This window comes from Gorilla gorilla, chromosome 3 (assembly GCF_029281585.2).
Source record: "Gorilla gorilla gorilla isolate KB3781 chromosome 3, NHGRI_mGorGor1-v2.1_pri, whole genome shotgun sequence".
NCBI classification, from domain to species: Eukaryota; Metazoa; Chordata; class Mammalia; order Primates; family Hominidae; genus Gorilla; species Gorilla gorilla.
In genome coordinates, this window is record NC_073227.2 from 13,396,609 (window position 1) to 13,420,836 (window position 24,228).

Sequence of the window (24,228 nt, forward strand, 5' to 3'; positions counted from 1 at the left end):
GCAGTTTGCCAGCAGCAGTTAGCCAGGTGGGGCAGACAGGGAAGGACTTTGGACTCAGAAGGCCTGGGCTCATGTTGGCCCCTACCGCCCACTCGCCCGTGACCTTGGGCGAGGTATACCATGTCCCTGAGCCTCAGTCTCCCGATCTGTGAAATGGCGCAAAGCTTCTTCCTGCGGGGGTGGGCGGGGTAGTCAGTGGCGTATCCAGAGCCCCTCGCCCAAGTCAGACACGTAGGCCTCCACGACTGAGACCTTGTGTTACGTGGGAGGTTTTTAAAATGCTTGTTCTCAAAAGGCCAAGTGGGCCAGGTGCGGTGGCTCATGCCTGTAATCCCAGCAGTTTGGGAGGCTGAGGCACATGGATTACTTGAGATCAAGAGTTCAAGACCAGCCTGGCCAACATGGCAAAACCCCATCTCTTCCAAAAATATAAAACTTATCCAGGCATGGTGATGCACACCTGTAATCCCAGCTACCGGGTGGCTGAGGCAGGAGAATCGCTTGAACCTGGGAGGCGGAGGTTGCAGTGAGCCGAGATGACAGAGCGAGACTCCATCTCAAAAAAACAAAAAACAAAACAAAATCAAAAGGCCAAGTGGCTACATCTGAAAACATTACTCTGTGTGAGTGTTTGGCTAGAACTGAAATCAGGCCTCACTTCACACCCCTGCTGCTGATGCTCCCTGGGCCGTGATCCCTGGGGGCCTCCTCCAGCTTACCTTGTTCCTTGCCCTTTGAAAGGCACTTGTACTACTGACCTTCTCTTTGATTGATTTTTCATTTTTGAGCATAACTGTAACATGGGAAACCATGAGGCAGAAACCCACAAGCAATGGTGTGTTGCCTTTACAAATGGATTTTTCCCTTCCAGCTGCCAGGCGATCCGATGGGGAGGACGGAAGCTTGGACCAGGATAACAGGAAGGTAATGCCAGGGAGCAGATCTGGCTGAGAACAGCCTTGCTCAGAAAGAAATCGGTTTTGTGAGGGCTTCTCCGATTGAGACTTTGAATCTTCCTCTTACATTCTGTTCCTTAGGGGCCCTGCGAGGCCAAAGGTAGGAGGCCCTTCCATCATTTTCCTTCCTACATTTAGGATGCACACGTCTCCTACTGAGGTCCTGGGTATATGCCCGTGTGACTTGGTTATGGTTCTGTGACTGAAGAGATGTGTACCGTGAAAGGGAAATAAATCAAAGTGCATCCCTGGGGCATCCATTATTCTAGGACAGGTTCATCAGACGTTCTTCATAAAGGGCCAGAGAGTAAGTACTTTTGGCTTTGTGGGCTGTACCATCTCCGATGCAGCTACCGAACTCTGTGAACGCAGCCAGAGCCAGGGCACGAACAGGCATCTCCGTGTTCCAACAACGTATTCATGACAAAAGGAGGCTGCAGGCTGGGCTTTACCTGTGCTAGGGCTGGAAAGCAGGGCTGTGCGTAGGGAGAGCCTGAGGCTGGACTTGGGCAGCATCCCTCATTCTCCCCGTGCAGAGCCCTGTGGGCCCCTGGCCTCCCAGAGCCTCAGTGGCTGTGTCCGTAAGAAGGGGCAGCTCCATTTCCCCCAGATGCTCCATGTACCTGTATAGCATCTTGGTAGGTCTCACTAAATGGCAAGATTTTTATTGAAAGCTGCGTCTGTCACATATTGAGTTTTCTCACAGTGGGGTCAGCTCGTACATTAGAAGTAAGGAAGCTACAAGAAGGGTCCAGTGAGATGTTCCCACCATTGCAGATGACCTTGAAATTTGCATGACTTTGTTTTTTACCTTCAGCAGAAGAGCAGCTGGCTGATGCTCAAGGGGGATGCAGACACAAGGACCAATTCTCCAGACCTGGACACCCAGTCCTTGTCCCACAGCAGCGGGACCGACAGAGACCCTCTCCAAAGGATGGCAGGGGACAGCTTTCACTCACGTGAGTGGTTCTTTTGAAGAAGGAGCTGTGATGTGCACAAAATGCCTCGCGGCAAAGGGGCCCCAGAACTCAGAGCTATCCCCCCACATCTAAGCCTTGCCTGTTAAAAAGCATGAAAGCAAAGCCCACAAATCTAAGGACCGACCGGAAGGAAATATGGGGCTTTTGCAGTTTTCCGGCTTCCCAAGAACTGTCCCTGGGCCAGTGTGCTAACGAGGGCCACGCCTGCATGTCCCCTCACAGATTTCCAAGGCCTGCAAGAATGCAGAAACCCAGACCTGCTCCTGGGCTGTTTAGGAGAAAGGCGTCCGGGCTGCCGGGCGGAAGTCAGGGCCTGTTCCCTCCAGAGCAGACATGGGCATGGTCCGGCTGATGAGTGCAGACTTGGAGTTGGTGATGGGCACCATCCCTGTCCCCTGTGACTCATCCTGAACGAGGCACAGCCTCAGGCTTCATAGAGAGACAGTGATGGTGTCTGCCTGACCCTAGGGGTGTTTTGAAGACTGAATCAGGAGTGATTTTCAAATGTAGAGAAAACTCCAGATAATGCTGTTTGCTTCCGGCCGCTGTAAATCATAGGTGAAAACCAGTAGCAAGTGCTCACTCCGTGCCTCCCAGAAGCGGTCTGTAGGTCTCGGCTGGGCTGGGGACAGTTTTCAATGGGCAAGGCTTGGGCTTAGCTTGGAAGCAGGGGCTGGGAGAGGATGGATAGGGGTGTGAGAGCAGAAGAAAGACCTGGCTTTGCAGTGAGGCAGTCCCAAGTTCAAATCTGAGCTCACCACTGACGCGTCGTGTGATGGGCGCCAGGTGTTAGGAGACTGGAACTGGGTATGTGTGTGGTGTTCGGCCAGCCATAGTAGCTGCTCAGTAAACAGAAACTGTTTCTCATCCTCATCCTCATCCTCATGCCTGCAAACTGTAAACCGTCTTACTTAACAATGAAAGTAGGAAAGTGTTTCGATGTGACAGGAAAGAGTGAAGACACAGAAGCTTGGAAATGACAATGCGTTAAAGAATCACTTTGAACAAAGAAAGGTGTGTTGCTTGTGTATGATCTCTGTAAGCAGGTGTCTGTGCACCCCTCGGGCCTCTGCCCCCGCCCGGGCTGCAGCTTTGTAAATACCAGGATCCCAGCATTCAGGCACAAGGCTGATGTCACCATGGGAAAGCCACCCCCCCAAAAAAATCCCCCAGAGGGAGAGGGGTTCACCCCAGATGGCCGCGTGCTCCTTCCGGAGGAACTGCCCACCTCATCTGCAGGCAGGGCAAGGGGGCTATGGGGCTGGTCCACGCGCGCCTACCTGTGCCCCCGTGGGCAGCTACATGCCAGTCCTCCGGTCCCTCTCTCTCGGATCCCAGGAATCCCTGCCCCCTGCTGGTGCAGCACCTGCCTGCGGGCCAGGGAACATTGGCCTGGCTCATGGCCCCTCTGCCCTGCACTCACGTGTCAGATGCCGTTGTGTTTAGAGGAGGAGACCTCCTCTTGCACCAGCTCGGCAGCTTCCCCAGCACCCTCCCCACCTTGCTCAGTGTCCCGGCATCAAGGCATTTGCCCTGGGAACCAGGAAATCAGTGTTTAGGGATCTCAAGGTGGCATCGTTCAGTGTTCAGTTCTTCCCTTGCCAGGTGGCTGGCAGAACTCTGCAAGGCTGGGGCCATACTGATGACCTCCCCCACTTGATGACCTCCCCACAGACTCTTCAGGGAGGCCAACTACTGTCCCCAGAATTCCTACTGACGTTTGTGGCCTGCCTGTGGCTCAGGACTAAGAAAGGAGCGGGGCTGCTGTGTGGGAGAAGCTGGACTAGAGACAGGCTGCCCCCTGTGACCCCCGTGCCCCTGATACTCTGTGTGACCTGCACATGTGGCCTTCACCTCGTGCACTGCTTCCTCGTTTGAAAATGCCAGAATGTAGGTGCCCTGGAGTTGCCCCAGGAGCACACGAGCCTGGCGGGTGGCCAGCCTTGCGAGGCCCAGAGGCCATGTCAGGTGTGTGGATGTCAGGTGGTCACTCAGCGGCAAGGGCATGTGTGCCAGCCCCACCCCTTGCCGTCACATTCTTCTCCCAGGCTGCCTGTGCAGATGCACGCAGGCTGCGGCTGCCTCCATCCTGGCATGCTGGGTCTGCAGGACTCCAATGGCCCGTGCTGCACTCATGAATTCCCCGGGGAGATTCTGCTCCAGCACAGACATATGTGTCCTTCCCCTGGCCGTGCCTGCTTATGAAGATGTGGCTGTGATGCTGTCCTTCCTTCGCTTTCTCCTGGTGTGCTAACATCCACTTCCTCTGAGCAGGAAACCCGCTGTGTCTAACCATTCTGATTGTGCCTTTACATCTGTCCCGATGGCATTGCCTTGTTTCCCGATTTGCATGCAAATGGCAGCGAGGACCCAGGCTGCCGGCTGTGCCTGGATCAGGTGAGCCTTGCCGTCTGCGGCCTCCTGAGGAATCCAGGCAGGAAGGGGAGCACACGGAGATTGAGAGCCAGCCACCCTTTTTTTTCTCTCGGGGTTCTTTTGATTGTCACCAAGTAGCCCCCAGACCTGAGTCCGTGGGCACCAGTTCCATTTGCACACAGCTTTTACTGAACAAAGCATTTGCACACAGCAAGGCACGCCACCTGCACCCCGGGACGTCCATCTGTAGCGCGCCCAAGGAAGGTAGGATTGTGACACCCAACACAGTGGGCACTCAATAAATGTCTGTTGAATTGAAATGCGTTACATTCAACGGGTATTTATTGAGCACCCACTCTGTGCCAGACGCTGAGCGGGGCGCCGAGGGGGACAGAGAAGACAAGAGCAGTCCCTGACCTGGAGAAGCATGCAGGGAGCTGAGAGAGGCAGAGACGCCGACAGAGCGAGCGCACGCGCATCCCGCCGCCGCCTGCCCGCCGGGCACCTCTTTGGCTTCGCAAGGGCCCGATCACAAACTCTTCTCACCCGCAACACCATCTGCACATCTCACCCGGGACTGAGTTCATCATTCAGTCATTCATCCATCCCTCCACCAGATACTTACTGAGCACCTACTATGTGCTGGGCATGGTGCCAGGCAGTGAAGAGGCAGTGGTGAGCATGGCCCAGTCCCCGTTCCCCAGCAGGGAAGCCAGAGGAGTTTATGGCGGTGACAAACCCGGGAGCCATCCCCATCCCATTAGTTCCCAGCAGGCATTGCCACCCCTCCAAAGAGGGCGTCATAGTGAAATCTATATTTTATTATTGACTGCTTTTCTGTTCCTGTTTATATTACACATAGGGCATTATCTGGACTATGTGCAGAGTAGTTTATATTATCAGTGCACCTGATTTCTGGACAGGAAGGGAGGCTATTGATTTTATGTTATAGGAAGTTTTCTAGGACAAGACTCGCTGCCTTGGGGGAGGAACACAAGGTGGTGTGGACTCCGTGTCCCCGGCAGTAGGGCCTGCTGCTGCTTGGGGTCCCACATTCCTAGCCCCTTGAGGCCCCATCCTCTCTTTTGAGGTCTCTCACGTCCCACCCTCGAAGGTCAGAGGCGTGTCAGCATAATACAAACCCCCTGGGCAGCTCGAGGCACTGCCCAGAGGACTCAGTGGCCCCTAGAAAGGACCCAGCACTTCCGAAGGGAATAAGACCCTTTCCTCCAATCCCAGCACATGAGGCATGTGTGAGAGGTGGGATAGTGGGAGCCAAGGGTGGTCTGGCCAGGTGGGAGTGGGGGTGAGGAAAGCTCTGAATTAACTGCCGCAGCAGCACAGGGGAGGCCCCAGTTGGGGGCACTTCACCCCCAACCTGCCTGTGGCTTGGCATTTTCTGTCACCTTCTGTGTGTCCTCTCGCTGTGGGACTGGGCGGAGTCCCGTGTCTGGTGGGACGTGCTTGTCTCTGCTTGTCTCTCCGCTGCCTGGTCTCGGAGCCCGTTGGGAGGGAGGGTTAGGAGACAGCGACCCTGCTGCAGCTTTTCTGTTCCTGGCAGCAGAAGGGAAGGCGGTGGGTGGGGACCAGGGCAGAGGTAGTCTTCCTCCTTTCCCCTTTTACTCCTCTGGAGCTGCAAGATGGGGCAGAAGAGTTCTTCTCGTGTTCCTTAGTCCGTGGTTGAAGGAAGAGCCTCCCTGACGTGCTACTGTCAATCTCGTGAGGATATCTGGTGGGACGGGCAGGGCACCTGGCCTCAGGCTTAGAGACGTGAGACCCCCTAGGTGTGGAATATGCAGACATCAGAACTGGAAGAAGAGGGCCAGGCACAGTGGCTCACGCCTGTAATCCCAGCACTTTGGGAGGCCGAGGCGGGCAGATCACCTGAGGTCAGGAGTTTGAGACCAGCCTGACCAACATGGTAAAACCCCATCTCTACTAAACACAAAAAATCAGCCAGGCATGGTGGAGGATGCCTGTAATCTCAGCTACTTGGGAGGCTGAGGCAGGAGAATCGCTTGATCCCAGGAGGCAGAGGTTGCAGTAAGCCGAGATTGCACCATTGCACTCCAGCCTGGGTGACAGAGCGAGACTCCATCTCCAAAAAAAAAAAAAAGAAAAGAAAAGAAAACTGGAAGAAGAGCGTAGTGGTCCAGAGACAGTGGGTGGGAGCTGCCAGTCAACAGATGCAAGCAGTCCCCAACTTCTGACATGGGACCGTGTGACTTTCCGCTGGCGTGAAAGCGATGTATATTGGGTAGAAAGCGAACCTCAGTACCCACACACCCTCCAGTATCCACACACCCATTCTGTTTCTCACTCTCAGTGCAGCATTCAGCGAATGACACGAGACGGCCAGCCCTCTCTGATGCACCAGGCTGTGTGCTAGATGACTCTGCCTGGCCGAAGGCTAATGCAGGTTTCTGAGCATGTTTAAGGCAGGCTGGGCTAAGCCATGGTGTTTGCTAGGTTAGGTGCATTCAATGCGTTTTTGACTTTTGATCTTCTCATCTTACTGGGTTTATGGGATATGATGAGCCCGTGGTAAGCCAAGGGGCATCTCTCTGTATTTCATGAGTGCTTGGTGTGTTCCGGTGCTGTCCTGGGTGCTGGGGACAGAGCAGAGGCCAAAACAGACAAAGTTCCCTGTCTGGGGAGCCGACATTCTACTAGGGGCTGGGAGACAGAGAGAAACAAGCTGAAAGCGAGTTATATCAGTGCCCTGTGCTAAGAGGGCTAGAGAGGGCTGGGGGAAGGGTGCACTTTCAAATACAGTAAGTAGTCAGGGCAGAGAGACGGTACCTGGCATGGCTTGAAGTTGGTGTATGCTTGAATAGGGCGTATATGGGGGAGAGCATTCCACCTCGCCCAGGGCGGAGGCCGGGCCGTGGGTTGGAAGAACAGTGAGGGCCATGCGTCAGGTCACAGAGCATTTTGTGTGCCCTTGGGAGGACCCAAGCCTGGCCTGACTCAGGATTTAAGCAGCACAGACAGCCTGTAGACAGGTCTGGAGGCAGGAGCAGGGCGGCCTTGGGAAACCGAGACGGTGAGGGTGGCGGAGGTGGGACTCGCCAGAAGCTGGTGGAAGCAGGCCGAGGTCCAATCAGGAAAGGTCTGGAGCGCAGTGCCAGGGAGGGGAACGTCAGCACGACACGAGCGTGACAGGAGATGTTGCATTTTCCGTGTTTAAAACATCAGAAGGCAGCTGCATAGACGGTGGACTGGAGGCTGCCCAGTCAGGGCGAGAGGAAAAGGGCTCCCACAAAAGCAGTGGGAGGCCCTGGAAGGATCTCACTGGCAGGGCCCACATGGTGGCAGCTCGGGAACCACTGGCTGCGGGGGTGACGGAATCAAAGAAGACACTGGGTTGGCTCTGGTGCAGGCCGGCAGAGGCCACCTTTATTCAGAGATGGGATGAGAACAGGTGGGTGTCTTCATGTTGGTTTGGAGAGCCTGAGACGTCCGGGGGGTTGCCGGGGGGTTGCCAGGGGGCAGACGGAGCTCAGAGGAGAGGTCCAGGCTGGAGGCAGAGACTGAGGGTCCCCGGCTCCCAGATGGGACTGGAACCGTGGGAGTTGGTAGCCCCAGCCACTCCAACTGTGAGTACGTGGCTGTGTCCTGAGTTTGTGTTCCTTTCTCAAGAGGGTCTGAGACTCAAATCAGGTGTGATCTCCTGCCTGGCCCCCAGCCTACTCTTTGTCAGTGTCCTCCCATCTCCCCATCTCAGCAAAATGCTGGTAGGAGAGAGAGAAAGCAAGAAAAAGAGAGAGAGAGCACGCACGTGTGTGCTGACAAGCGGGCAGGTGGGAAGGTGCCATCGGGGGGCAGGACATTCCACAGAGGAAGTGGGGAGGAGCACCCAGGAGGGAGAAAGCCAGGAGAGGGAGTGGGCCAGGGAAGTGGGGAAGGGGGCAGCCAGCAGGCCTGATCCTGCAGAAAGGGCGTGGAGGGACAGCCCAGGGAGAGCTGGGGGCTCAGGCGTGGCCACCTTGGCATCCAGCTAGTGGCTGGAGGGTCCCTCTGTACAGAGGCTGTTAGGGAGGAGTGGCCAGCTGGGGCCACAGTGATGACCTTTCTGGAAGGCCTGGCCTCCTGCTGGGCAGGCAGGGTGCTCTCTGAGCCCCCAGAGAGAGCAGAGGGAGCTCCAGAGGTCAGGGAGAGGACCCCAGCCCAGGAGAAGATGCTGTGGCTGGAGGTATACACCACCCCGAGGACGGTGGCCCCAGGCAGAGCATGCTGGGCTCTGGAGCCCCAGGGAGCAGCCGCTGCCGTTGGGTTGCCTGGAGACTAGCTTTCAGCCGGAATCCCCACACCTCCCCCTGCTCAGCAGGCTTATCCACGCCTAGGGACTGGACAGGGTGTGGCCTCCCAGTTCTGCGGGTAGCAGCACAGGCCCTGGGTGGCACCCCGTGTCCCTCTGAGAGCTCATGTTGTCTCATAGCCACAGCCCCAGGGCCTCCTCTGTCCTCCTCCAATGCTGCCTGGGCCCCCACACCGGAAGCTCTGCCTCCCGTCCCCAGTCCAGCTGAACCAGCGTTTTGTTCACCGCTGCTCAGGGATGAGGGGTGCCCGTCTTCCTCAGATGGACACACCAAGGCTCAGAGAGGGGACGCGAACCTGTGCAGTGCCACAGCCTCCAAACCTCCTGCCCGTGCACCCAGGAGCGGATGGGAACTGCCCAAGCGAGTGGCTCAGGGGTCAGGTGCCCACAAAGCAGACCCGGATGCTGTGTGAGCCACAGTCCTCTGCCCATAAGGTGCCTGGCCTTGAATGTCCAGCGGTGACTTTGACCTCTGATGAGCCAGCCTGGAAGAGGACAGACCCTCAGAGAACAGGCTCAGGGCCCTGGAGCACGGATCTGTCACCTGTGTGCTTTTCTCCCCATGGACTCTTAGTGCCTGGGAGCAGCGTGAGAGTCTGGTGCCTCCCGTTCCCAGGCAGTAGCCTCGCCATCCGTGCTTGTGATTGGCCGCATCTTCCCAAAGCCTCCGGGGACAGCTCCCTGAGCAGCAGCCTGCCTTCCTGGGACCCAGCATTCATTCTGTGGGGTGGGGGACATGAAGGTGGCCACCCAGAATACAAAGCCGCAGAACTGTCCAGAAGAGCACCTGAGGGGGCCCCAGAGAGTGCTGCCTGAGGGTGCTGCTCCACCCACAATTCAATCCCAGCCCGTCACTTGCTGTGTGACCTTGGGCACTGCATGCGGGCGCTAGTCCACCCATGATTCAATCTCAGCCCGTCCCTTGCTGTGTGACCTTGTGCACAAGAGAACCCTCTCTGAGTTTGAAGTTCCCTCATCTGTAAGAACAGGGATGATCCAGTCCTGCCAGGGAGCATGTGGGGGTTGAGGAGCTTGCACGTGACCACACGGGGATCCTGCGGCCTGACTCTGAGGGTTGTTGAGGCTCAGCATCTCGAGTCTACAAGCCAGGCCATGGCAAGCCCTCTGTGGTCATCTTGGGCCCATCTCACTTGCTTCTGAAGTCTGCAGCTCAGACCAGCCAAGGGGCCTCTCATTCACCACTGCTCAGGGATGAAGGGTGCCCCCCTTCCTCAGATGGAGACGCCAAGACTCAGAGAGGGGACCTGAACCTGTGCAGTGCCACAGCCTCCAAGCCTCCTGCCCATGCACCCAGGAGCGGATGGGAACTACCCAAGTGAGTGGTTCATGGGTCAGGTGTCCACAAAGCAGACCCGGATGCTGTGTGAGCCACAGTCCTCTGCCCACAAGGTGCCCGGCCTTGAATGTCCAGCGGTGACTTTGACCTCTGATGAGCCAGCCTGGAAGAGGACAGACCTGTGGAGAAGAGGCTCAGGGCCCCAAGGGCAGGCCTGGCGGGGTGCTGAGGGCAAGGTGGCTATGGCAGGCTTCATGGAGGGGAGGCGGCCGGGATCCTGGTTTGGCTGAGCTTGGGCATGGAGTGGGTAGGCCTCTGATGCCTGCAGGGCCTCATGTAACTGGCATCAGGACTACCCAGTTGCCGCCATGCTCCTGGCCCCCTATCTGCCTTCTCCCTGTGGGTCTCTCTCTGTACTACACACACCCCGCCTCTTGAAGGCTGTCTGCTTCCATCTGACATGCATTAGACCCACATGCTTGCAAACCCAGACCAGGGCACACTGGCTTGGGAGCAGATAGGGTTACTGGTTCCTGAAGCTAGGGAGCCCTCCTCATCTCAGCCTCTCTAGTTAGTAACTGTTTGACCTTGAACAGATCGCTTGATATCATTAGGTCTCAGCTTCCTCATCTGTAAAATGGGTTCATGTTTAGTGTGTAGGCTGGTGAGAGTCAAGTGAAATCTCTGAATATGTAAAGGGACTTTTTAAACCAGTGATTCTTGGCCGGGCGCAGTGGCTCACGCCTGTAATCTCAGCATTTTTGGAGGCCGAGGCAGGCAGATCACCTGAGGTCGGGAGTTCGAGATAGCCTGACCAACATGGAGAAACCTTGTCTCTACTAAAAATACAAAATTAGCTGGGCGTAGTGGTACATGCCTGTAATCCCAGCTACTCAGGAGGCTGAGGCAGGAGAATCGCTTGAACCCAGGAGGTTGCAGTGAGCCAAGATCACGCCATTGTACTCCAGCCCGGGGAACAAGAACAAAACTCCGTCTCAAAAAATAAAATAAATAAACCAGTGATTCTCAGCGCTGGTTGTGCACAGGATCCCTGGGACCTTTAAGATCTACGGATTGCTGGTCCACCCCAACAGAGACCAACTTCAGGAGTCCAGACAGCAGTCCAGGGGGTGAGATAGTGTCGCCTCGTCTCTCCCTGCTCTTCTCTGCTACATACAGCTAAACGGACCTGGAAATGATACGGCAGACGGTTGGTCACAGGAGAACTCTAAAGGTGGGAACAGCAAAGTGGCCTGGCGAGGCAGCCTCGGGACCTCAAGGGACAGCAGCCCTGCATGCCCACTCCCACCCCCACCCAGCGGCAGGAGGTGGCCCAGGCCAGCAGACTCCCAGCCTCCCATGCAGTGGCAGGAGGTGGCCCAGACCTGCAGACTCCCAGCCTCCCATGTGGTGGCAAAAGGTGACGAGGCAGGTGTTTCCCTCCTGCAGCCACACTAGCAGATGGGCAGGTGGCCAGCAGGCACCCCGCAGTCCTGGGAGTGAACCCAGGGGCATGGTCTCCACCCGTGGCAGGCATCTCCCACCCCCACCCAGCGACACAGGACACCCCAAGAAGGGCATTTTATCCCCACAGGCAGCACCGGCAGGGACCGGGTGGGCGGACCGGCAGCTCCAGGTGAATTTAGCAGACCAGAATAGCACTTCAGCAAGCATTCTGAAAAGCAAATTGTCATTGGAACCGTAGCCTCCAAAAGAACAGGCTGTACACGCGAAACCTAAACAGGGTGACAGCCTGCTCAAATAGAGGATTTAACACTTAACAAGATCGGTCTTCTAATATAATATCCAAAATGCCCAGGATACTGCAGAAAAATTACCCATCACACCAAGAACACCGAAGATCAATGATTTGAATGAAAAAAGACAGCAGAAGTCCGGGCGCAGTGGCTCACACCTGTAATCCCAGCACTTTGGGAGGCCGAGGAGGACGGATCAGATCACCTGAGATCAGGAGTTCAAGACGAGCCCGATCAACATGGAGAAACCCCGTCTCTACTAAAAATACAAAATTAGCCGGGCATGGTGGCACATTCCTGTAATCACAGCTACTAGGGAGGGTGAGGCAGGAGTCACTTGAACCTGGGAGGCGGAGGTTGTGGTGAGCCGAGATGGTGCCATTGCACTCAGCCTGGGCAACAAGAGTGAAACTCTGTCTCAAAAAAAAAGAAAAAAAGAAAAGACAGCAGATACTAACACTGAGAAGAATCAGATGGTGGAACTGTCTGACAAGGATTTTAAGGCATTTATCACTAAAAAATGCTTCAACAAGCAATTACAAATAGTTTAGAAACAGTAGCTGATGAGGGGGTCTCAGGACTCGGGGAAATACGCAGCAACCCCACACCTCCCACCCAGCAGCAGCAGGAGACCCGGGCCTGGAGTCTAGAACATGCAATTGCAGATACTTTTGAAACTGAAAAGGAAGCCTCACCAAAGAAATATAAGCTATATGAAAATGGAAATTATAGAACTGAAAAAATAACCAAGATTAAAAATTCACTGGATAGGTTCAATCACAAAAAAACGAAATATGACAGGAGAGAATCCATGAACTTGAAGACAGAGCAGAAATTATCCTACATAAACAAAGGAGAAAATAGGGGGAAAAACTAACAGAGCCTCAGGGACCTGTGGGACAGTATTTGTTTCATTCAATTCCTAGGAAGAGAGGAGGAAGAAAATGGGTTTGAAAAACTATTCAAAGAAATACTAGCGGCTGGGCGCAGTGGCTCACGCCTGTAATCCCAGCACTTTAGGAGGCCGAGGTGGGCGGATCACGAGATCAAGAGATCGAGACCATCCTGGCCAACGTGGTGAAACCCTGTCTCTACTAAAAACACAAAAATTAGCTGGACGTGATGGCGTGCACCCATAGTCTCAGTTACTTGGGAGGCTGAGGCAGGAGAATCACTTGAACCTGGGAGACGGAGGTTGCAGTGAGCCAAGATCGTGCCACTGTGCTCAAGCCTGGGCAACAGCGCAAGACTCCGTCTCAAAAAAAATAAATAAATATGTAAAAAATAATGTCTGAAAACCTAACAATTTTGGCAAAAGAAAGACATAAACCTACAAGTTCCAGAAACCAAGTGAGTCCCAAAGAAAGAGGATAAACCCCAAAAATCTGCACCAAGACACATCATAATTAAATTTCTGAAAATTAAGGACAAAGAAAAAAATGTTGAAAGCAACCAGAGAGAAAAAACAGAGGGGAAACACCAATTCAAGCGATAGCAGATTTCTCATCAGAAACCACAGAGGCCAGCAGGAAGTGCCCTGACGTCTTTCACGTGCTGAAAGAGCAGAACTGTCTGCATGAATCCTGTGTTCAGTGAAATATCCTGCAGACCTACGCGTAAGGAATCTTCTCCAAACAGAAAGGAAATGATAATAGAAGAAGGCTTGGAACTTCAGAAAGGAAAGAAGAACGTCGGAATAGATAAAACCGGGGACAAAACATAATAGCCCTCTTCTTGGAAAGAATCATATTCTTATATCACATTGGATGGTTGAAGCAGAATTTCTAGCACCATCTGATACGGGTGCTCAGGGGAAACAGAAGACGTCCCTGAGACTATCGTAGTCAAAGTGGGGAGGATAAAATGGCCTTCGCAGAAGCAAGGTGGAAAGTGGTTAAAAGTCGAGACCGGTCGGCGGCAGCCTGGGCACTGGGAGCCTGGCATGCTGTCCAGGTGACTCCAGGGGCAGGCAGGTAGAGGCCCTCGGGCTTAAGAGGGGTGCAGGACACCACCAAGGGTGTTCTCTGTTCTCGAGGCGGTAGGCCAGTGTGCATCGGAATGGTCCAGAAGCCTTGTAAAAACACAGATCCCTGGACCCCAGCCCCAGAATTCTGACACAAGAGGTCTAGGGTAGGGCCCACTAATTTGCATTTCTGACAAGTTCCCTGGCAAGGTTGGGGCTGCTGGCTGGGGATGCCAGTTTGAGAACCACCCCTCTAGCACCTTTGCTGATAAGGAGCTCCCGCGCGCAGCTGGAGGGGCCCTCGGGATCCCAGAGCATGCCTGGCTCTGGGCATGAAGGAGGAGGCAGGTGTCTCCTGGAGGACCCCAGGAGTACAAGGCAGGAGGCCTCGTCCGGCGTCCTGGGGCTGCCGCTACCTGGCTGGGTGACCTCAGGCAGGTTCCTGCACGTCTCGGGGCCCTGACTCTCCTTCTGTGACATGAGAAGAGCTGGCTAGGCCATTTACCTAGGGGTGCTGAGGAGGGGCTGGGAGGGGGGAGAATAGCCCGAAGGTCTGGCGCCCCACCCCCGCCCCTCTCACATGTCTGTCTTCCCAGCTCCTCATTTGCCTGTTTTGCATATCGGGGTTCACATAAAAGCTCACGCGCCGAGGGAGTTTCTCTGCTAAGAGAAGTTTGAGGACCTTGATCTTGATGTTTAAAACACCTTCCTGACCGCCATGTGGAGCCTTTCCACCGGCTACCCTGTTGCAAACAAGTCCCCGGCTGAGGCTCCTCCCACAGGCTTCTCTGTGTCCCCATGTGACCTTCATGGAATTTCTTCTCTGTCCTCATTGAGTCCATGAGGAACCCCCAAATGAAAGGCCCCCGGAGAAGCATCTTTTGCTCAGAAGTGAGGTCCCCGGAGAGAGTGGGTGGGCAGTTCTGTGCACAGAACCTGCCTTGCCCCTGGAGGCATTGTCCTTGCTACAGACATGCGGCCTTGTGAGCACTGAAGGATGTGACCCACCTTCCACTCGGAGGCCTCGTGGGCAGCTTGGCAGCTCCCAGGAGTGAATGTGGGCATCTGGCCCTGTACCTGGCTGATCTCCGCCACCAGGGCCCAGTACTGGGGTGACACCCAGTACTGCCAGATGAGGCAGGTGTGAGCCATGCTCTTTAAGGCCCCACAGGCTAGTAGAAAGACAGACAGTTTAGGGACCCAGGACAGGTCTTTTAAGGATGCTTCCCTGGGTGTAGAGGGTCCTGCCCCTCCAGGGTCCAGGCTCTGCCCCTTCCTTTCCAGAATGCAGCCACACCACCTCTGAGCCAGGCAGGCGTTCACTTCCTCCCTGCTCTCCCTCACGTGGCATTGAAGAGGTTACTTCGGAGGTCTCAAACTCCCAGCAAGCTCCCAGGCCCACCCAGGGCCAGCCAGGGACATTAGTGATGGAGGGAGCTCGGTGGGGGCTGGGAAAGGCTGCCCCCTCCTGACAGCCCCAGCGAGCCTTGCCCCACAGGGAATCCAGAGTTCATTGTCTCAGACCAGCCCTCTATTATTTCATGAGAAGCTACAAATTTGGATTTTAATATGAAGCCCCCAATTGCAAGCAACTCAGGATTTTATTTATTTATTTTTTTAGAGACAGGATCTCACTCTGTCTCCCAGGCTTCAGTGCAGTGGTGTGAGCATAGCTCACTGCAGCCTCGAACTCCTGGGCTCAAGGGATCCTCCCACCTCAGCCTCCCAAATAGCTGGGACCACAGGTGTGCACCACCACAGCCGGCTAATTGCTTTTTGTAGGGGTGGTCTTGCTATGTTGCCCAGGATGGTCTTGAACTCCTGGCCTCAAGTGATTTTCCCACCTTGGCCTCCCAAAGCTCTAAGATTACAGGCATGAGCCAACATACCCAGCCAAGAAGTTTATTAAAATAAGATTGCCTCCGGGCCCCATGTGCTTGGTGGTGGGCCTCCATTTGCCACCTCTGGCACAGGATGGCACAGCTCTGCTGTTCCTCCAGGGTTCCAGAGACTGCGCCCCTTCCTGACTCTGCCCAGCTCCCCTGTCTGTACAGTGAGGGGCTTGGCCCAGGTGCCAGGTGGTGCCCAGGCCCGAGCCTGTCCCTGAACACAGGGGCCAGCTGGGCTGAGGTTCTGTGGCATTTCCGGTGTCACGGGCAGGCTCAGGACATTACCCCTCTGTGGCTTCCTCCTCGGTCAGCGCCCTGGGAACAGAAGGTCACCACTGAGGCAGGGCATGGTCCTCAGGGGTCCTCTCCTGTGTTGCTTGCCCAGCCTTGCCCACCCCGGTGGGAAGCCCCCCAGGGCTGCAGCCCCGTCGCTGCACCGAGTCTGCGCGCGTGACAAAGCTGTGCTGTGTCTGTTTCAGGATTCCCCTATTCCAAATCTGACCCTCTCCCAGGACATGGAAAGAATGGCTTGGACCAGCGGGTAGGTACTGACCCCTCCCTGGCCGCAGGGTACTAACGATTGCTGTGAGGCTGAGCACATTTCCCACAGCTTCTTGACCACACAGCAGGAGGAGAGGCCCCGGGGACCCCGCGGCCCACCTGCCTCTGCCTGATTCCCTTCCCAGGGGCTGCCACTGCCACCACTGCTTTTTCCCTAGCAGGACCGAACCAGACCTGGGCAACACCCTCCCCACTCTGCCTCCCTGCCCCCGACCCCAGGGAGAGCTCAGTGTGTGGGAGCAGGGGAGACAAGGGCCACCCAGAGTGATCAGGCGCAGCTCCAAGGTGCCCCTCCTAACCCTCTTCTTCGTCCTGTGGCGCAGAGCCTGATAACCAAGGGCTGTTGCATTTGGTGAGCCAGTGTGAGCCAAGTGCCCCCCTCCTTATCTGGGATGCCCTGGCCTTCCCTGCTATTACTGTTACCATGATGACACCAAATAATCCTTAGCGTCCAAGGCTGTTACTTGAGGCTGCACGGAGATTGGATTAACTTGAAGTCAGGCTCTTTGGCTGCCCCTAGCTGAAGACTGGTGCCACCTCCTACCCTGAGTTTTCTGACGCTTGGGACATCTGAATATGAGCCCAGATAATCTGCGGGCTGATTGCCTTGCAGAGGGGCCAGGCCCTGTGCCCCAGGACAGTTAACGCCTTAGGAAGAGCGGCTTATGTTTGTTCCTCTGCCCACAGCATCACAGGGGTCCCCAGTGAGGATCCGTAGAGTGGGGCAGGCTTGCTGGTCCCAGACCCCCCAACACACAGACACACACACACAGCCTAGGGGTCTCCCATTGCGCAAGGCAGCCTCGTCCTAGTCTGGAAATTTGTTCGTCAATAGAGGCAATTCACCTCTCAACCGAGGCCACTAAAAAACTGACCCCCTCTTTGTTGCGCTGGAGCAGTCGTGGCTGTGTGTAACCCCAGGATGGCATCCCTAAGCAGATACTCTCCCCAGGGGCAAGGCCACAGGACACCATCTCCAGAAGCCGTGGGTGTCCTCTTGGGCTGGCATTTGTTCTCTCCGTCTCCTTCAGGCTCTGTCAGACCTGCTGCTGTGTTTTTGTCCAAGGCCCAGCCTCCCCAGATCTCCCCCAGGGCCCAGGCACCTCTGCATGGTTTGAATCTAGCAAAGCCCACCCCTCACCCCACGAACTGCTCTTCCCATTCTGGAATGGGCCTAACTGGGGACCATGCATGTGGCATGCTTCTTTGAATTTTCTCCAAGGGAATTCATTTTTCATCTTCCACATGGAAAGCAGGGGAGATAAGAGAGCTGGACCAATGTCCACAGGACTCCAACGACACCAAGACGGGCAAATCCCTGAGCTCAATGTTAGGGGTCCTGGGGACAGTGGGAAAACTGTCTAGAATGTTCCCTTCTCACCTGGAACAGCTGTTCTCTGACCCTGGGGCTGGTGAGCACAGTGTTCACAGTCCAGACCAAGCCAAGGTGTTCCACCATCCGAGTGAGGTCCTGGAGACTTTCCTCAATATATAGAACGAAAGCGAGAGAACAGCACACTCTGCATTTGTAGTCTTGCGGCACTGACGCCTGGGCTGTGCATCCTCTGGGAAGGTTCTTCTCTAGGCTCACATGCTAAAATGATGCAAATTGATGCCTCTCAGCATCTGCAGAGAAGGTCCTGGTCTCCAGAAGCCGCACTGTTTGAGAACAGCCGATTCAGACTTTCTGGCAGGGATGGTCCTCACTCCCTCTCCTAGAACTATTGAGAGCAGAACCTCGAGCTTTACAGAATTAAGAACTAAACTTTCTGTGAATGTGTTTCTCCTGCAGACTAAGGGGTGGGAAGGAGAGCGTTAGCTGGTGTGCTCTCTGCATGTGCTTGGAGAGCTGATATGCGCAGAACTCATCATCACGTGGAGATTCTTAGCTTTTCACGTTGCTTCTGGGGGAGATTGGTGAATATTATTAATGACTTTGCTTTGGGATTCTCTTTTCCCTGCTAATGTTCTTTCCTATTGTTTCACTCTTTCTAAGACTTTTATGTACTGTTATGCCTTTTTCTCAGTGAGAAGGCCAGATACTTGATCTTTCACATGACCAGCCTTTTTCAGGGCGGCCCTGCTCAGCACCTGGACTCATGCCCTTCCCCTGGAGATGCCCTGGGAGTGCGTGCCCCTGCCCTGTTGCTGATGGCCGACAGTGCTCATAAGTCATTTCCTAGGTCGTTTCTTGATTTGCCTTTACTTCCAGAAAGGATTCTGGGTGGCCTCAAGCATAGATGCAGTGAGACCAAAATCCCATGAACACCAAATCACAAAGGAGGAGAGGAGGAAACTATGGAGAAAATTACATCAAAAACAAACAAACAAACAAATGTTACATGAGAGGTGGGGCGCGGTTGCTCATGCCTGTAATCTCAGCACTTTGGGAGGCCGAGGCAGGCAGATCACTTGAGGTCAGGAGTTCAAGACCAGCCTGCCTCCCTGTCTCTACTAAAAATACAAAAATTAGCAAGGTATGGTGGCGGGCATCGTATAGTCCCAGCCACTCGGGAGGCTGAGGCAGGAGAATTGCTTGAACCTGGGAGGCAGAGGTTGCAGTGAGCTATTACACCGCTGCACTCCAGCCTGGGTGACAGAGCAAGACTTCATCTCAAAAAATATATATATTACATAAGAAAAGCTGTCAAAGCTTATCTCTGAGCTTCCTGGTGGCCAAGGCATAGAGGCAATCATGTCAGTGATGTAGTCCTCACTGTCTGATGGAAGAGGGGAAATTAGTTCATCATGGGAGGCAAAGGCTTTCCTGGGTGTTCTTCCAGAAGGATTTGTTACAAGGGTCCAGTGACCTAAAGCACAATATGTCCTAAAGGTCATTAAAATGTCCTAATAGCCAAGCCTGCCACAGTGCCTGATGCATGGTAGATGCTCATAACCTACCCATGAAGTGAACGGAGCAACAGAGGCCTGCTGCTTCTCTTCCTGTGGGTGAGGCAGTAATGACTCTGATGCATACCATGTGTCTGTTATTCAGAGAGTGACGACTGGTGGCAGCAGGTCCTTGTGGTAGCTCCCTGGAAGAAGTCCCATTCTGAAAAAGCATGATGCCGAATGTGAAGAGACTGAGCTGTCCTATTAAAAGACAGAGACTGTCAGATTGGATTTTTAAAATCAGATGTGTTATCATAAGATGCACACTTAAAAACTGCTTTTAAAGGATAAGCAAATGGATAAGAAAGATACTAAAATCACAAAAGGCAAGCAAGAGTGGCAATAGTAATATCAAATAAGGTGAAAGTTAAGACTAAAAGGAATTAATAAAATTAATAGTATAAAAGGAGAACACTAATTCATTATGGAGGCATAATTTAATAAAGCAGTTATAGCATTCATCAACTTAAATGCACCAAGCAACATGGCAATGCCAGACACCTTGATTAAATACAAGTATGGTGGGTGATTTGAATATGACTCTTTTGAAATAAAACAAATGGGGCCAGGCAAAGTGGTTCAGGCCTATAATCCCAGCACTCTGGGAGGCCGAGGTGGGTGGATCACTTGAGGTCAGGAGTTTGAGACCATCCTGGCCAACATGGTGAAACCCCATCTCTACTAAAAATACAAAAATTAGCCAGGCATGGTAGCACGTGCCTAATATCCCAGCTACCTGAGCACAAGAATAAAGAATGCTTGAACCCGGGAGGCAGAGGTTGCAGTGAGCTGCTGAGGTTGTTCCACTGCACTCTAGCCTGGGGCAACAGAGCAAAACTCTGTCTCAAAAAAAAAAAAAAAAGACGAATGTGTCTAGTGAACAAAAAATTAAATGTACATAGAAAAATTAAATAGTACAAATAGCAAACAAATAGGTATATGAAAAATATATCTCTTGAATCAGATTTTCACATGTTCAGAAAATATTTATTAAAATGTTTATGCATGTGACTACAAGACAAGCATTAACAAATTTAAAAAGTTTGGTATTTCCAAACGGTAATGCTGAAAAGAACACATGTGTTAGCATCAGACAGCCCTGAGTTCAAATCCCAGCTCTGTTTTTGGGCAAGTTACTTAAATTTTCTGAGTCTCTCTTTTCTAGTCTTTAAAAAATTATCCTTACCTCTTGAGGTTTTTTTGAGGACAAATAACATTAGAGTTGTGAAATCTTTTATAAGCTCCATAGCATGGTTCCCACATGAGTAATTATTTAAAAAGCAATTCCTACTCTATCTTGCTTCCATGTCACTAGCTGCTGAGTAAAGTAACACATTCCAATGTGAGCTTTAGCAAGGAAAGAAGGGTGACCAGTGGCAAATGGCCATAATCTCAATTCCTATTAGCAATTTCAGTACAATTTTTGGAAAATAAAACACATGGGCTCAAATATTTACAGTCCCGTGTATTTGTCATATGAGCTCAGACAAGTTATTTAATCTCTCTAAGGCTCATCTGTAAAGTGATAATAATGCCCACCTCCTGGAGTTGCAGCAAAGGTTAGAGAATGTACCTATAGAGCCACAGGCACGTAAGAAGTGCTAAACAGGCCGGGCGTGGTGGTTCACGCCTGTAATCCCAGCACTTTGGGAGGCCAAGGCGGGCAGATCACTTGAGGTCAGGAGTTCGAGACCAGCCTGGCCAACGTGGTGAAACCCCATCTCTACTAAAATTACAAAAATTAGCCAGGCATGGTGACGCATGCCTGTAATCCCAGCTACTCAGGAGGCTGAGGCAGGAGAATTGCTTGAACCCAGGGACGGAGGTTGCAGTGAGCCGAGATCACACCACTGCACTCCAGCCTGGGTGACAGAGCGAGACTCTGGCTCAAAAATAAAATAAAAATAAGTAGTAAACAAATGGGACAGCTAAATCATTTGTTGCTTTTAAAATCCCTGGTGCCTGCACTGAGCGGCATAGGGGAGTCAGCCAGGAATATGCCAGGCAGTGCTGTCTTTGTGGTGCCCTCTGGCCACTTAGCTCTCCTGCTGGTTCACACATAAAGGCAGTAACTGAAGACCCCTTGCACCTGAGAGGCCTTGCACACCCCCATCCCCACTTTGCACTTACAAGACCGGAAGTAGACCCCACTTTCCCTGCTCTAGACCTAAAAAGTATTCCCCCTTCTCCACCTGGTAGATGCCTCATCTCCGTCCTAGAGTCTCCACCTTATCTCAGATCCTGGAATACCAAAGGAAGCTGGTTTTGCTGCTGGAGAGTGAGTTTCCAACCGTCCAAGGTGAAGGTGGTGCCCTGCGAGTTTTGGAAGCCTGTTATGCAGAGCGGTGGGCACTAGGGGGCAGCATTTCTCTTTCACATCAGACATGCCAGGTGGCAAAGACAAGGCCATGGCTGGTTGCCTTGCTTTATACTGGAGGTTCCCTGACCAGAACAGGTGCACCTGGGATGGTAGTCTGAGACTAAGAAAATGTATCAAAACATTGTTCTTGAGTGGACATGGTGGCTTACACCTGTAATCCCAGTGCTTTGGGAGGCTGAGGTGAGAAGATTGCTTGAGGCCAAGAGTTTGAGACCAGCCTGGGCAACACAGCAAGACCCCATATCTACTTTTTTTTTTTAATTAGCCAGGCATGGCCAGGCGCAATGGCTCACACCTGTAATCCCAGTGCTTTGGGAGGCTGAGGTGGGCAGATAGCTTGAAACCAGGAGTTTTCCTAAGACCAGCCAGGGCAACGAAGGGAGACTCCATCTCTACCAAAAAAATACAAAAATTAGCCAAGTGTGATGGCATGCGCCTGTAGTCCCACCTACCCAGAAGGCTGAGGTGGGAGGATTGCCCAGGAAGCGGAGGTTGCAGTGAGCTGAGATCGTGCCACTGCACTCCAGTCTGGGTGATAGAGCCAGACTCTGTCTCTTAAAATAAAAAATTAAAAATTATTTGCATGACCGGGCGCAGTGGCTTATGCCTATAATCCCAGCACTTTGGGAGGCCAACGCGGGTGGATCACCTGAGGTCAGGAGTTCGAGACCAGCTTAGCCAACATGTGAAACCCATCTCTACTAAAAATACAAAAATTATCTGGCTGTGGTGGTAGGCGCCTGTGATCCCAGCTACTCAGGAGGCTGAGGCAGGAGAATCACTTGAACCTGGGAGGTGGAGTTTGCATTGAGCCGAGATCACGCCATTGCACTCCAGCTTGACTGACAGAGCAAGACTCTGTCTCAAAGAAAAAAAAGAAATTCTTTGTGAATACCCCTGAAGGGAAGAATTATTTTGTGAAGTGGTGGAGGCAAGAGGACCCGGGCTCAGGGTCCAGGCCCAGAACTAGAGTGAGGGAGCAAGGCACTAAAGAAGAAAATGCAGTCAAGATAAGTTTAATGCAATAGTTTTAGAAATCCAAATTAATGTAAAAAATTTCACGATAAACAAAATAGCAAAAATGTAAATAGAGACCAGTTCCAGTCCTCTGCCTGGGTGCTTACCCCACTCGTGAGCCTGACTCTAGCCCTCTGACTCCAGTTCTGCATCAGGAAGAAGGTCCAGCTTCCCTCGGGGCCTCGGTTTTCCTGTTTCAGATAAAGGGCTTTGGACTCGGTGCCCTCTGAGGTCTTCCTGCTCTCGTGCTCTCTAGGCTATAACCAGCTCCTCACTGATCGCCTACTGCAAAGCTCGCATTGAAAACACTTTGCCCTGTAACAGACCCGCTGGGCTGAGCATACCATCTCTCTTTTGGCTGCAGAACTCTCCCCGCTGAAATGTGATCCCTGTACCCAGTTTCAGCAGCACTGGCCAAGAGCCCTGACCCCGTTTGAGACCCCATTCCAGGTGCTGGGGAACGGAGCGTGAATAAGACATTTTCTTCAACAGGCTCCGTCCACCGCGGGCAGCCAAGGCACAACCGCAACAGAGCATGGCTCAGGGCTCATAGTGCGAACCCCAGGCCCCAGCGAGGGGCAGGAAGTGGGCAGGGTCAGGACTGACCGACCCCTGTGGGGGTTCAATGCATGCTTTACAGGTTGAGGAACCCTCCATAGAGGTTTGCAGGACGTGTCGATGATGCTTCCAGGTGGACCGAAGGGAAAGAGTTCCAGACACTAATGGTCGCAATGCGCTAAAATGGCAGAGTTTGCTGATGAATGCCACGGCCACCTGAGACAGGTGCAGGAGCTCTCGGGCCCATCCCCCCTCAGAGTGTCACCCTTAGTCATTGTCAGAGACACAGCCACCCTGTATGGGTACTTACAACATGCCAGGTGACATGCCAGGGGCCTTACAGACACGGGGCTCCTTTAACCTTTGAAACAGTCACACACAGAGCTGCCGTGAGTACCACGGTTTCCAGGGAGGTAGGAGCCCCCTCATTTTGGAGCATTTGGGGTGGATGGACTTTGACTCGCACGCACAGCCACGTGCATCCGCGTAGCTCTGAGAATACCCTAGGAGTTCCACAACCGTGCACAGTGCCAGAAGACGGCAGCCAGTCTTCCCCCTTGGCCATCTTGCAGGGAACAGAGGGCCCAGGGTGGACCCTGGGGCTCCCTGAGCACCTGGGACAGCAGGTTCTAGGCGCTGTGCTCAGGAACCCACCATGTGGAGGGGACAGATCACCAACGGGGAACCGCAGAGCACTGTGCCTAGCGCAGCGTGCGCAAAGAAATGGTGCTGAGCCCCCGGCTGTCGTCTGTGCCAGCTGCAGAGTGGGGAACTCAGGCACCTGGGAGCAGCTTTCAAACGGGGTTGGAGCTGTCCACACAGGAAGGGTCTGTGGAGACCGCCCAGGCGGTGGGCATCCTATGAGCAAGAAAGCTGGCCAGTCCCACGGGCACGGCATCCTGGACTCTCCCCAAGCCACTGTCGCTGTCCTGTCATGCCCCACTGCTGTACTAAGGACACCCTACTCCCCAGGCAGCACGAGGACCGCGGCCTCCAAGAGGCCACATCTCCTGGTCCCCGCCCATCCACACACCCTCGTGCCGCCTGTCTCTTGCCGCCCAACCTCTCTTTCTCTTCCAGAATGCCAATCTGGCCCCCTGTGGAGCAGACCCGGATGCCAGCTGGGGCATGCGAGGTACACAGAGCGGGGACCCTGTGGGTCTCTGGCTGGGGCAGGGGTCACTAACACATTCCACAAGACTTGTTCTGAAACCACCCCGTCCACGGCCTGCAGAAGGCTCCGGGAGTGCCGGGCGGGGACACCTCGGGGGAGGGCGTGCT

The 24,228-nt window shown here is 53.7% G+C and overlaps 1 protein-coding gene and 1 non-coding gene across 12 annotated transcripts in view; both read left to right on the forward strand.

The window, feature by feature from the left end:
- ABLIM2 (actin binding LIM protein family member 2) overlaps positions 1-24,228 on the forward strand; it is a 202,508-nt gene that overhangs the window by 149,638 nt on the left and 28,642 nt on the right. For 7 of the 11 annotated variants that reach the window (XR_010133322.1, XR_010133320.1, XR_010133313.1 and 4 more), the window contains 4 exons: positions 872-924; positions 1,774-1,915; positions 16,019-16,080; positions 24,028-24,082. Coding sequence is in view for 1 of the 11 variants with exons in the window: in XM_031010278.3 (XP_030866138.2) it covers positions 872-924; positions 1,774-1,915; positions 16,019-16,080; positions 24,028-24,082 (312 nt within the window). In the remaining 10 variants the exon portion in view is untranslated. The remainder of the gene's footprint in view (positions 1-871; positions 925-1,773; positions 1,916-16,018; positions 16,081-24,027; positions 24,083-24,228) is intronic. The other 4 variants (XR_010133314.1, XR_010133319.1, XR_010133316.1 and 1 more) reach the window with 3 other exon arrangements.
- On the forward strand, positions 4,594-4,674 carry MIR95 (microRNA mir-95). Its single transcript, NR_106230.1, has one exon. It is a non-coding gene; the product is annotated as a microRNA mir-95 (primary transcript).